General features: G+C 40.0%; 1 protein-coding gene across 1 annotated transcript in view; it reads right to left on the reverse strand.

Moving 5' to 3' along the window:
• The window catches only part of LOC132575252 (desmoglein-1-like), a 64,538-nt gene extending 51,038 nt beyond the window's left edge, over positions 1-13,500 (reverse strand). The window contains exon 1 of the mRNA XM_060243859.1: positions 13,259-13,500. Within this exon, the coding sequence (XP_060099842.1) occupies positions 13,259-13,306 (48 nt within the window). The 5' untranslated portion in view covers positions 13,307-13,500. The remainder of the gene's footprint in view (positions 1-13,258) is intronic.
• Between the last annotated feature and the right edge of the window lie 750 nt (positions 13,501-14,250).

Here is a 14,250-nt window from a genome sequence, read left to right on the forward strand (position 1 = left end):
GTCATCTGCTAAGGCGACCAGCACTGTCTCCGTCCCATGGCCCGGGCGAAAGCCGGACTGGCAAGGGTCTAGGACAGAAGCGTCATCCAGAAACCTCTGCAGTTGCAATGCCACTGCCCTCTCAATAATTTTACCTAAAAACGGTAAATTGGAGACCGGCCGGTATTTTGCCAATTCGGCCGGGTCTGCTGTACATTTTTTCAAGAGGGGGCGGACCAAAGCCTCTTTCAGAGGTGATGGAAAACGCCCCTCTGAGAGGGAACTATTTATTATGTCCCGTAAAGGACATCTAAGCTCCCTCTGGCAAGATTTAATCAGCCAAGAGGGGCAAGGGTCCAAATCACATGTTGTTGGTCGTGCAACAGAGAGTACAGTTGGGAGGACATTATTGATTGATTTCGTAAGACAGATATTTGAAGTTATTTATACATTCATCTATTATTTATTTTGGTTATCTCTTGGCTGCCTCTCCAGAACACTTCTTGAAGTGATTTACAACAAATATAATATAATATAATATAATATAATATAATATAATATAATATAATATAATATAATATAATATAATATAATATAATATAATATAATATAATATAATCAACCAGTGATTTTAAATTGTCAAACAACATCACTAAATTATAGATGTAACCCAAAACCAATACAAAAACACATGAAAAACATGAAAAATTATATAGGAGTTTTGTTAGCTAAGTGACTTTTCCAGGTTTAAATCCATTGCGTTAGCAGTCAATTGCCTGCAGAAATCTGATATGGATAGCTCATTTCAATATATAGATTAGGGATAGTCAATTCCAGGCTGGAAAATTCTTGAAGATCTGAGGGTGAATCCTGGGGAAGGAGAGCATTTGAAGGTAGCATTTGGGGAAGGTAGCATTTGAAGATGGGAGGGGTCACAGTGAGGTATAATGCCATAGAGATCACCCTCCAAACAAGGTATTTTCTCCAGGGGAGCCAATCTCTGCAATCTAGGGGTCAGCTGTAGTTCTGGAAGATCTCCAGACCTCACCAAAAGATTGGCAACCCTACTTATGGATCTGCTGGAAAATTTCTGTGTGCAAAAGGGGAACAATTTCTGCTAATCCTCTGGGGCTGCCAATCCTCAGTTGGGGGCAGAGGATCCCCTGGTTTGAAGGCCCTCTCTCCCTGCTTCAGGGTTATCAGAAAATGGGAGAGGAGGGAAATGTCTGCTAGGAACTTCATTATACCCTATGGAAACCAGTTCCCATAGCATATAATGAAGAATCAATCCGTGGGTATCTTGGGCTCTGGGGGAGCTGTTTTTTGAGGAAGAGGCACCAAATTTTCAGCATAGCATCTGGTACCTCTCCTCAAAAAACCTTCCAAGCTTCAAAAAGATTAGACCAGGCGTTCCAATTCTATGAGCCCCAAAATAATGTGCTCCTATCCTCCATTATTTCCAAATGGAAGAAAGGCATTTAAAAGGCATGCAGTCTCTTTAAATATGACTGCCAGAACTCCCTTTGGAGTTCAATCGTGTTTGTCACAACCTTGCTCCTTGCCAGGCTCGTAGCTAACTGGGGCTCATGAGGTCTGGCGCCCTGACAGATTTGGGGGAGCCCTCACACACCCCCCCATCCCAGGGCCACCTCTCTCACTCCTGCACAATTTAAATTGTGTGGGAGAAGTACCCAGGAGCAGCCACTGCCCATCCTATACCATTTAAAGGGCCCACCAATCAGCTTATCAGCAGGCTCTAAATCTCATGGGAGGGGTGGCAGTAGCAGCCACCAGCCACTGACATGATTTAAAGGTAGGCTTCCCAATCCCCAGGTCCTGGTTTTACAGGCTTCCCCCGCACCCAGCCAGCTGGCTGGTGGGGGACGCCTACCCCCACAGCCACCATGTACCTCTAGAGCTCTGGCAGGTTTAGAAACCTGCAAACAGGTCTGTTTCAAAATGTGTGTGTGTCTGTGCCTTTAAAGTTGAGCAGGAAGCAGGAAGTACTTCATGGGGAAGGATCAGCAGCACAGTCCCTCCGTTTGTTTTGCTTTCATTTCAGAGCGTGTGTGTGTGTGAGAGAGAGTGAGAGAGAGCAGTGTAGCCCCTGTTCTTTTCAGATGTTGTTGTTGAGGAACCAGACTCAGTAAGTGTGTGTGTGTGTGTGTGAAAGAGAGAACTGCCAATCCCCAGGTTTGGAGGCCCTCCCCCCGCTTTAGGATCATCAGAAAGCGGGTGGGGGGGGGAAGGGAAATGTCTACTGGGTACTCTATTATTTCCTATGGAGAACGATTCCCATAGGGAATAATGGGGAATTGATCCACAGGTATTGGAGGCTCTGGGGGGCTGTTTTTGGAGGTAGAGGCACCAAATATTCAGTATAGCATCTAGTGCCTCTCCCCAAAGTTTCAAAACGATTGGACCAGGGGGTTCAATTCTATGAGCCCCAAAAGGAGGTGCCTCTATCCTTCATTATTTCCTATGGAAGGAAGACATTTAAAAAGGTGTGCTGTCCCTTTAAATGTGATGGCCAGAACTCCCTTGGAGTTCAATTATGCTTGTAACACCCTTGCTCCTGGCTCCACCCCAAAGTCCCCAGATATTTCTTGAATTGGACTTGGCAACCCTATTTAAAGGGCCCACCAATCAGCTGATCAATGGGCCCTTTAAATCATGCCAGAGGAGGGATGGGGTGGGGTGGTCCCCTCCCCCACAACCCCTAGCTATGAGGCTGCTCCTGGCTCCACTCCAAATTCTCCTGGCTCCACCTCCAAAGTCCCCAGATATTTCTTGAGTCAGACCTGGCAACCCTATAATCCCCTCTTCTATGGCTGACTCCTTCTCATGCTGACTCCTCTCTAATGCATTTTGAGGGGGCATTTTAGACTAGAGTGGAAGGGGAGATTTCTCCTGCAGTAGGATGAATCCCATCTGTCTGCAGAGAGCTTCTGGTGGATCCAAGCCAACATTTGTTCACCTTACGACCACCAGATTGGAACTGGTATTTTCTATTCAAGAAATCAAAGGAAGCCTGTGTTAAATCAAATTTCTGAATAAAGTGGGCCTAGCATTGAAGCTTTTTGAAATGCTCAAAAAGCATTACAGAAGTGTGCAGAACTCTTCTGTTTGAAGTCCCAGTTTTCTGGGTTCAGCATTTTTCAAAAGGTGCAAAGTGGGGATGCCCCCACACTGACAGTTTGAAGCAGTTGGTAGGAGGAATGTAAGACCTAATACAACATCAATATCACAACCTCATTTATTTATTTAAGAGATCTTTATGCTGGCTCTCCAGAATCCTGTTCAATGTAGTTTATAATTAAAATAATAAATTATCCCCCCTCCAAATCATTAAAACAACAATCTTGAAGTTGGAGGCACTGTTTTTTCTGAACATCTGCACAAACACTTGATAACAGTATTGATGCCACAACATTTACTCGTATTTTCACTGACTGAAACAAGAAAATAGTTCTACCCTTTCCTTTCCTTTTGTACCCTTAGAAGCTCATTGATTCATTAATCTTGAGCAGCAGAAGACACTTTTTTAATGCAAGGGCTAAAAGGACTGGGATAAATTTTGCAGTTGTGATTTTATGATGCTTATCATTGAGCAAAAGAGCCAGGGTTTGTGGCGTATGGGGGGATGATTGGTTGAATAAAAATATAGTAATCCCTCATAATCTAAAAAAAAATTTGAATAGCTCTATCCATGGCCAAGTATAAACTGAGATACTGGATGACACATTATACAAGCAAATTGATCCACAAACTACTTTAAACCCTACTGAAATTAATGGCCCCTAGCAACTTTAATTTTTGTGGATTGTAAAGCTGGGGTCATTAAAAACCACAGGGAAAACTATATCCAAGCACTGAGTTGTGGGTCAAGGAAGGACATAAGAATGTGTGAAAACAGGCCAACACAATCAGAAATATTAGAGCTAGGAATTTATGATAGTCATCAGTCTGCAAAAGCCTTACATTAAAATTGTGTAAATGGCAGTTTAAACATCCATTGCCAACGAGGAAATCTATTCAAGCAGGCGTATTTTATTAGAAACAAAATAACAAAGGAAGAGCTACTTTGTCTATAAGGATGGGTGTGGAATACAGTCAGCAAGCATGGGCCTATTTAAAGTCAGTGTTGGGCTTTGTCTTGTCATCCCGTGAGAAAGTCCTAAGGTGTATCTTCAATTCTTTCTTATTTTGACTCAAGCTTAGTGGATGATTTTAATTTATTCAGCTCTTTCTGTTTGGAAGATGCATCACTTCTGGTTTTGCTTTCAAAACAATGTTGTGATACAGCTCACTGTTTCATTTTAAATAGGGGGATGAAGTTAATTTGCAGCAATAGGGCTTGAACCTAATTTTTCAAGAAACAAATTTAACTGTCTCACTAAACTACTCTAATTGTCTCTTTAAACAAGAATAATGTCAAAGCTTGCTGATTTTCTCATCAGCTCTACTAAATGTTCTGATACATTAATACTGCACCCAGTCTTCAAAGACTGCTTGCAGTGATGAGCCAAAAGATAATCAGGCTGAAATCAGGGTGTGGTAGTGGGAACATCTAAGTAGAAGTCTCTCCTGCCGCCACTGAGGGGAGTCACATGGACAGGCAGTGGAAGTGGATGTGAAATGGGGAAGCTGCTGTCCATGTGACATACAAATGTCATACCAATGTGCAGTCTCAGACTGATTAAATAGTATTCATTAATGGATTTTGTTAGTGCAATTACATTTTAAAAGCCAGGTGCCTTCTCCACTACAGCCAGTGGATGGAAGATCACTACAGAAAGTTGATGTAAAAAAGACAGCAGGCTTTTAAGCAATCATTTTCCTTGTTGTCCTAACAAAATCTATTTCTTCTAATCTAGTGGCTGCTATTAGATGGCCACAAATTTCTGCCACCCCTACTTCCCTAAAGAGAAGTGGAGACCTGTGGGGGGGGGGGGAGGAGAACTGGAAAAAATTCAGACAAAAGGGTTTTCTTAGGAGATTCCCCACCCCAATTTATCTAACCAAATAACCAAACACCATTCTCATTTACAATGAGTAAAATGCTTTTTAAGGTGACTGAAAATGAATTTTATGAAAAAGTATGAGAACTTTATCAATTTTTGCAATAGAAATTTTGAGAAATACTGGGGGGGGGGGGCTCCTGTGATATATAGTTGGGTTTTAAGTGACAAAACCCTTGTCTTACATTCCAAATGTTTGTTTGCAGGGGGTTTTTTGTAGCAGGAACTCCTTTGCATATTAGGCCACACACCCCTGATGTAGCCAATCCTCCTGGCCTTATAGGCCTTGTACTAAGAGCCCCGTGCGTTTGTGTAAAGTGAATGGTGGCTCCATAGGGCTTTCAAGGCAAGTGATTAGGCAGAGGTGGTTTGGCATCACCTTCCTCTGCAAAATCTTCCTTGGTGATCTTCGATCCAAGTATGGATCCAGCTTAGCTTCTGAGATCTGATGAGGTCAGGCTATACTACACCATTCCACATCCTCATTCCAAATGTGCAGCATGAAAAAGTCTGAGGAGTTTCTCTGTTCCAATGGAAAAACTGAAATTTTGGTGAGCACTGAAAAAAAAAGTCTTTTAGACGCATACATCATCATTTCCCAAGAGTAAATTGGGTTTAACTATAAATAATTTCGGTGACAATTAATATGCTATAATGCATTCAACGATAATATATTATTAAAGAGATTAGGGTTTTCAATGTTGTAAAGTTTAACTTAATATTCAAACATGATGGCAAGCCTACCTACTATGACTCTATGAGAGAGTTTCCACCCAAATCCAGTTTACAAAATTCTACCTCAATTTTCTACCTCAATTTTATTTTCACCTACTTCTTGGGTGGCAAAATTTAAAGATAATGTTTTATGGTAGCATAGTGTACAGGAGTTTGCAGCTATTTTTTCAATTACCAAGTATATATGCAATTTTTGTTATAGAAAATGAAGATATTTATATTTTCAAATTCCATAAATATGGCTAATTTTCTTGCTAATTAACCTATACATGACATACTTTATGTTGTTCAATCAACAAAATCTTATAATAAATAGGAAAGCAAGTATTGCATATATTTAAATTTCTTCCCAAATTTCCCTTTTTTTTCTGAAAAAAAGCAAAAGCAAAAACTGATCCGCCCCCCCAGGCTTTAGAATTTCCATACATGTTACATCTTTCCTTTCATGTGAATGAGAGGAACAAAACAGGCTATGCAGAGCAGAAATGAGATGTACCTTTGAGTCTTAATTTGAGAATATATTATTTGAATAACCTGTGCACTAAGTTTTGTTGCATTAATTTTGACACATCATTTTAATAGAATTGCCATGCCACTGTCAATAAGAATTGCAGTAAGTATATAAGGGGATGGGGAATTTTGGGGGATGTTTAGCAAGGAAGGTAGAGATGCACCACAAAGTAGTGATCATTAATGTGCTCTAGCACTTTAGTATGCACATTATTTTGCTGCCTGTAAAGATTCTGATACCTTTCAGTGAAGGAATGAAAGTCCAGCAGCATAAGCATTTTCTTTATGCTGCTGACCACCCATTATTAAACTGACCAGGTGTATTGTACATACAGGATTTCCATGAGCACATTAAAGTGTATATAGAACTTAGGGCTGGGGTGCTAGTGTGGAGCTCAAAGGAAGGAAGCTCATGGGTGCATTATGTGCTGTCAAGTTAATTCTGAGTTACAATGAATTAATGGGAAACCATAAAAATTGACAGAATGAGACCAATGGGCAAACTATCTAACTATATTTATTTAAATAATTATAGGCTAGCGTAGAGCAGGGGTGTCGAACTCATTTGTTATGAGGTCCGGATCTGACATAAATGAGACCTTGTCAGCGCAAGCCATGTGTGTCATAAAATGCAATGCCAGGTAGTGAAGATGTAAACTTTATAAAGAACACAAACAAACACAATTGAAGATTTTTTTAAAAAAAAAACTAAAATAAAACATGCTTAAAGCATTAGCACTCTTGCAATATTGTGGTCAGTATCAAAACAAGCTCTCTCTCTCCCCCCTCATTTCCTCCCCAAGAGAGGCGCCTCAGGCAATGGGGGAAATAGAGGATTTGCTCTGTAGCTTCTGTGCAATTGAGAAATCCTGGCAAAGCAAGCTGTGACACAGAAAGAAGCAAGATAGACGGAGAAGGAAGCAGATTTGCTCGCAGGCCTGATAGGAGCCCTCCAGGGATCTGATCTGGCCCATGGGCCACATTTTTTATTCCCCTGGTGTACAGTGAATATTATTCATGTTTGAGGAGTGAATATTAGGCATGTTTGAACCCAGATCCCCACATTCTGAACAGTTATTCTACATTTGCTTAGCTGCAGCTGAGAATAGCCTTAGTTTCTTTGCTCTAACATCACTGCTCTGCAATTTCAACTTCAAAGTTATTTTACAAACATGAATTAATTAACAATTATCAAAGTGCCAGACATTATGTGCTATTACGGAAAACTCCCTGCTCCACCTACTTGCATCCATATGACAGAACATGCCCTTAATTCCTGATTTATTCTCTTTCCCACAGCTGTTCATTTTAGGAGTTGAGCCTGCTCCCTTTGAAGTAAAGCCCTAGTACTGCTGTGAACAGGGCTGAGTATTCAAGCATATTACATTATTAGTCATCCATGTGCCATTTTAGCATGCAGTTGTGTCAGCACTTTGGGCTGTGCATTTCATCCCTGAGCCAAAACTCCCACTGAGCAAGATTAGATCTTCCTTTTTATTAAATTTACTTCTAGAGTTCTGCAACTCTGTCGTCAAAATCCTGCTCAATGGCGTCTCCAAGCCTCTACACTATTATATGGCTAGGATTCCCAATGAAATTAACCACAACTCAATGAAACGCTTTTGTATCTCAATGAGTTTATGATTAGGGCCTTACTATCTAGATACCTAAACTCAAGCAATTTTAGGTAAGAACTATTTTATTCTCCCTCTTTTTTTAAAGAACATCATTTAAACAAAAGCGTTGTTCCACAGTTACTCAAAATTCATTTAAATTTTTGTTTTTTGTAATGCTTGAGTTTGATGAGCCACCCTGAGCCTGCTTCAGCGAGGAGGGCGGGATATAAATCAAATAAATAAATAAATGATTACATAGTCTCACTCTGGTATTGGTGGTGCACATGTGGAAACAGGCTTCTGCACATATACGTGACAGAATATCTGGATATATTTGGATATGTCAAAGACTATCCAGATATACATCTTCCTTTTGAACCATGGTGTTCATTGTAATCCCACCTAACAAGCTAGATGCATCTTTTGATGTGATTGGGGATGTTTATCTTCCTCCACAATTATCACCTGTGCACATCTAGATGACACATAAGCAGAACTACATTGGGACCTTTATATTATACATGGGACTATTGGTTCTCATGAGGAAATTTGTTTCTGTTCATCCATTGTCAATGTATAGTGCTTTACAAGCCAAATCGTGCATTCTGGAAAATAAGTTCAGCAACAGTTTTTTCAGAGTTAATAGTTTTTTGTTATTTCAAACTACTCAATCAGAGCTGGGTTTTAAAAGGGGGTGGGGAGACTGGTTTCTAATGACTTTGAAAACTTGCTGCTTCCCTTTGGGCTAATTTAAGAATATTCTTACGCAAGATCAATGTGTGCCTTGTATATGTTCAAAGTCAGATATATGTTGTCATTTTCTTGGGTTGCAGTGAACTGAAATGCCCTTAAGTTTTCTGCAGTCATTTTACCTGATAACTTATACATGTAGCAAGTTGGCTGACTGCTCATGAACCCAGATTGTAATTTGGAAAGGTTTGCAGCAATGAGGCATTTTGTGCCTTGCAATTGTGAACAGCCTTTTTAACTGACCCAGTCACTAGATATATGTTGCAATCGAGATGGGAAAAGCATCCATTTGGATGTCAAAGGTCTTCCTCTGATAACAATATTTTGTGATATGCAGCATCCTGGAAAAGATTGTGTTTTTTTGTTTTATTTTAAAGATTTATATCCTGACTTTGAAACATTTGGAACAAACAGAAGAAAAAGTGATGAAAGATGATGGGGTTGTCCCCTTCCCCACTCTTATGCAGTTATTCCAGTTCAGACCTACTGAAGTCAATTTGCTTAGGCTTGTGTAACTCTCCATAGGACCGCACTGCATTGAATCTACAAACATGTTACAGCAAAGTTGGGGTTGTAATAAGGCAGGTGGTACAAGAAAGTTCTGCTGGATAAAACAAATAGCTTTGGTAAAGCAAGCCAGTACATGTATCACAAGCACAGCCCAAACATGTAATTCAATTTCTTGCAATGAGTATTTTTGGATTAGGCAGGTGTTAAGCAATAAAGCCAGGTGGACTGCCTTCCTCACAAACAGGGAGTATCGTTCACCTAAAATAAAGCTGCTCGCTCTGAATAAACTCCCATGGAGTTTTTTTTTTTAAATTAAATTGCCTAGCTGTCATATGTTCACCATTCATTTCAAATATCAACCATGATATGTTGACCAATCGTTTAAATAATGATTATTATATTTTAAAAAACCCAACCCCCCACATTCTTGCATGTTTTTGTTTGTATCAGAATATTTCATAACATTAACAAGATGTGTGTTTCATTGAATTTGATTGAATACTGATGGATTCGCCTTAAGTGATTTCCGCCATCATACTTACATCTAACAGAATAGCATCAGAAATGTTAATTTTAAATTGGAATGTTTTAAGTTGTTTGTTGATTTTAATTTATGTATAACCTATTATATGGATTGATATGTTGTTAGCCGCCCTGAGCCTGCTTCGGCGGGGAGGGCGAGATATAAATAAAATGTTGTTATTATTATTATTTCTGCTTGTGAACATAGTCCTAGATTTGGAAGGTGTTTGATAAGCCATCTGCCTAACCCTTAAACCAACCCTCTGACAGTTCCTTAGTTCTGACAGATTTTGTGGTTGATAACCATGTGTGATTCTTCTTTTTAATTTATTTATATCCCGTTTTCCTCCCTTGTGGAGAATTATGGTGTCGTTCTCCCCTCCTATCCTCACAACAACCACCTTGTGAGGTAGTTTAGGCAGAGAAATTGTGATGGGCCCAAGATCACCTGGTAAACTACCATGGAATAGCAGGGATTCAATCGAATTGTCCCAGATCCTAGTCCAACACTCTAACCATTACATCATGTAGCTTTTTACTTCTGTGCCTAGAATCTAAGCAGCTGTTTTAGATCCATCCAAGGATTATATTCAAGTAATCCATCCAGTGGATTACTGATTTTTCCCCTTTGGACATAATTCCTCTTCCCATCCATTAGACATATCTTTGGAAGAGGACTGTGTTTAGAAGACAGAAGTCCTAACTTCTCTTAGCCAATGGAACATGTAGCATGGTTCTTTTGATCTAGACCTGTATATTTGACACACTGCTTCCTTAAGACTAGGATTGCTAGGTCTGCGTTGGAAAGTACCTGGAGACTTTAGAGGTGGAGCCAGGAGAGTGTGGGAGAAGAGGGGCCTCTGTAGGGTTGCCAATTCCCAGTCGGGGACAGGGGATCCCCCGGTTTGGAGGCCCTTCCCCCACTTTAGGATCATCAGAAAGTGGGGTTGGGTGGGAAATGTCTGCTGGGCATGCTATTATTCTCAAAAGGTATAATCAGGGCCTTTTTTGTAGAAAAAGCCCAGCAGGAACTCATTTTCATATTAGGCCACACTTCCCGACATCACCATTGTTTAGCATAGGGCTTTTTTGTAGAAAAAGCCCAGCAGAAGCTCATTTGCATATTAGGCCACACCACTTGGTGCCAAGCCAGCCAGAACTGCGTTCCTGTGCATTCCTGCTAAAAAAAAAAAAGCCCTGGTTATAATAGAGAATTTGATTCCCATAGGGTATAATGGGGGCTGTTTTTTGAGGTAGAGGAACCACATTTTCAGCATAGCATTTGGTGCCTCTCCTCAAAACACTCTCCAAGTTTCAAAAATATTGGACCAGGGAGTCCAATTCCATGAGCCCCAAAAGAAGGTGCCCCTATCCTTCATTATTTCCAATGCAGTCCCTTTAAATGTGATGGCCAGAACTCCCTTCAGAGTTCAATTATGCTTGTCACAACCTTGCTCCTGGCTCTCCCCCCAAAATCCCCAGATATTTTTGAATTGGACCTGGCAACCCTAGGCCTCAGTATGGTACAATGCCATAGTGTCCACCCTTCAAAGCAGCCATTTTCTCCAGGAAAGCTGATTTCTGCCAGCTGGAGATCAGTTATAAAAGCAGATCTCCATGCCCCACCTGGAGGCTGGCAACCCTATGAAAGACATTGTTAAAAATGGAACTGGCTCATGTGCTAAAAGAAAGAATGGAACTGGCTCATATGCTAAAAGAATCTCCTCAAACAGCGCAATAGAACTTTGTACCAAATGGCTAACCAAAATAAATCAATGTTAATATACTATTTTGAAGTTTTCTATAGTACAGATAATATAATTCACATATTGGATGTATGTATGTGTGTGTTTTTGAGTGTGTGAAGGCAATTTGAATTCTGTTCTGTCTCCTCCACCAACTTTTTTACATTTAAGGCTACTGAGAGCCACCACAGGCCCTCAGATTAAGATTCCCTCTGAGTCCCTCTTTTACATTCAGAAGTTCAGACACAAATTACTTTGTTGGAACAGGCTGGCTGCTACTATCTCCCAGTGTGTGACTCATGGCCTAGGAATTTTGCACCTCTAGTCTTCTGCTCTTGGAGGGCCTACATGCATTCAGCCAAAAATGTGAATAGAGCCTTCATACATGCAAACTGTACATATGTAAGCTCTCTCTCCATGATCAGAAACCTGAAAAGGGCAGGGGCCTTACATGTACACACTATGTGCATGCAGGCTCCATTGAGAGCTTTAGCTGAGGTTTGTAGGCAAGGCCAGCAGGTGTGATCCCATCCCTCTTTCCATGACTTTGCTCACTGTGCTGGATTCCTCTTCTGATGAAGTGTGCTTAAGAGCACACGAAAGCTTACGTTCTAAATAAAAATTGGTTGGTCTTAAATGTGCAACTTGACTTCTGCTTTGTTCAATTGCTTCAGATCAACACGGCTGTCCGCTTGGATCCCTTTTTCCATGTGTTTACTTCATGAAAGTATGTCTTGTAAATAGGGCTTATGAGAGTTGTATAAATGGCCTGATGTTATTTTTAATAGCAAGCAACATTCCAGATTTGAAGAAACCTAAATGTCATACCAAACATATTGGTGCTCAGCCAATTCATGGCTTTTTGTTTGCCAAGAGTTTAATTATTCACATAGCAGCTGCTTTTATATATTAGTTCTACTTTATTGAATGTGGAATAGTTTAGCTTGCTTTGCTGATTTCTTTAAGCAATGAGTTGTGGGGTTTCATTCTGAGGCATCATCTCAGAACGTTTTGAGATACTGCTACTAGCCAAGGGTTAAAGCAAAATGTGCTCACATTTAGATGAGGTCCAGAGACGTCATATAAAAGAAGCCATGGTAAATGATTTTATGTCAAGAGATTGTAATGATTCTGAATTCTAGAAAAAGCAACATTAACAATGTAAAATGAAATTAAATGTGGAAATGGGCCATGATGCAAAACCAAAGATCTATAATTCTCTACAGTTTCCCAACATTTGTTCTCAGCATCTTGAATACACATTCCACAACTGCAATTTCTTACTGCATGGATGCAGCTTCACTGCGTATATAAGATAAATATTGTAACCTAAAGCTACAAGCAGTAGAGGTACCCCACTAATTCTTCTGTGTACATGCTTCTAAAACTCCTCAGTCCTCAGTGCCACTTAGTTCATCTTCAAGATTTGATGATCTCAGCCATTGTCTGCTCTTTGCTTAATTGCATCAGGCCCCAATTATGGTGACATAAAATAAATAGCAAACTATGCAATCTGTCCGCAGCGCACCTGCTCTTCTACAGTGATTCTGAAAATCTGTCAGGTTTTCCACTTCAGGGTAGATTAGTAAAACAGTTTGTGATATAACAGGGATTTCTACATGTCAAACAAAAATCTCAAGAAATGAGTGTGAACACATTTAACTTAGGTAGCATTTTTGTGCCCTTTCCTTCTACCTATCTTCACCTAAGAGAAGATTCATTTCCATTGTACAGTTTTTAAGAATTGCTACAAATTGACTGAGTCACCAGCATCAGCTTAAACAGAAAAAGAGCATCAAATGGGGCTGCCACAGCCTCAACTCAAAAGGAATCACAGGGTTTGAAAGCATTATTTTAAGATCATTCTTACCATTAAAATGAACAGCACAGCACCAGTCCTACAAGTAAACCAATCCATTGCATCTGAGATTTGTTAAGTCCAAGGCAGGGGCTATAACACTCCAGTGGTACCCTTCGCCCCTTACAGGCAGTGCCTGTCAAAAGACACTCCGTAGATGTTCTTTAACTCAAGCTTTAGATAGTACCTCTGACTTCCTCAGTAGGGAGCACAGAAGATGCTGTATAACAGAGTGTTCTTCCACACCCAAACTTCTGGGCTGGTCTCACTTGAAAAACTTGACAACATCATTATTGCTCCAAGGGAAAAGCTTCAGACACACCTTGATAGTTATTGCAATGAAACACTTTGTCGGGCACCAAAGAGAACAAGTTAGGGAGAGAATTTACTGGGAAACTTCCAAATGAAATCCGAATTATACATCATGCAAAAACTTAACATTGTAATTTGATATCATGATTCTAAATAGAATTGTCAGTCTTCTCTTAATTTCCTGTTTTAAGAAGAACATAAAATACCAACTCTGTGTAGAGACAAGTACTGAAGAAACTACCCCCCTCCATTGTGCTTTCTAATACAAACTCACACCTGCCAGGCATACCAATTGCCCATTAATTTTAGCAGCCGAGAAGCTACTAAACACATCTCAGTGAATGCATGAATTTAGCGCTCTACTGAACTGAATGGAACTCTCCTGGCTGTGAAGTATCATAGTTCACTCACAGTGGATACTGAATCAGAGTGGATTTTCAAGGCAAATGTTTCTTATAAAAGGTCCAAACCATCCCTGTAGAACAATTAAATGCATTATTTCCATAGTAAGTTAAAAAATTCTCTGAAATGTATATCCAGCTGAAGTAAATGAAACAAAGAAACATATTACTAGCAGAAAAGTTATTCTTGGCAAGTTGGACAGGAAGCAGCAAACAAGTTGACTTTCTAACAGATGTCTCATTGTGCACCAATGAAGGCATATTGTGAAAATTATTTTAGGCAAGGCTATG

This window comes from Heteronotia binoei, chromosome 7, assembly GCF_032191835.1.
Source record: "Heteronotia binoei isolate CCM8104 ecotype False Entrance Well chromosome 7, APGP_CSIRO_Hbin_v1, whole genome shotgun sequence".
Lineage (NCBI taxonomy): Eukaryota > Metazoa > Chordata > Lepidosauria > Squamata > Gekkonidae > Heteronotia > Heteronotia binoei.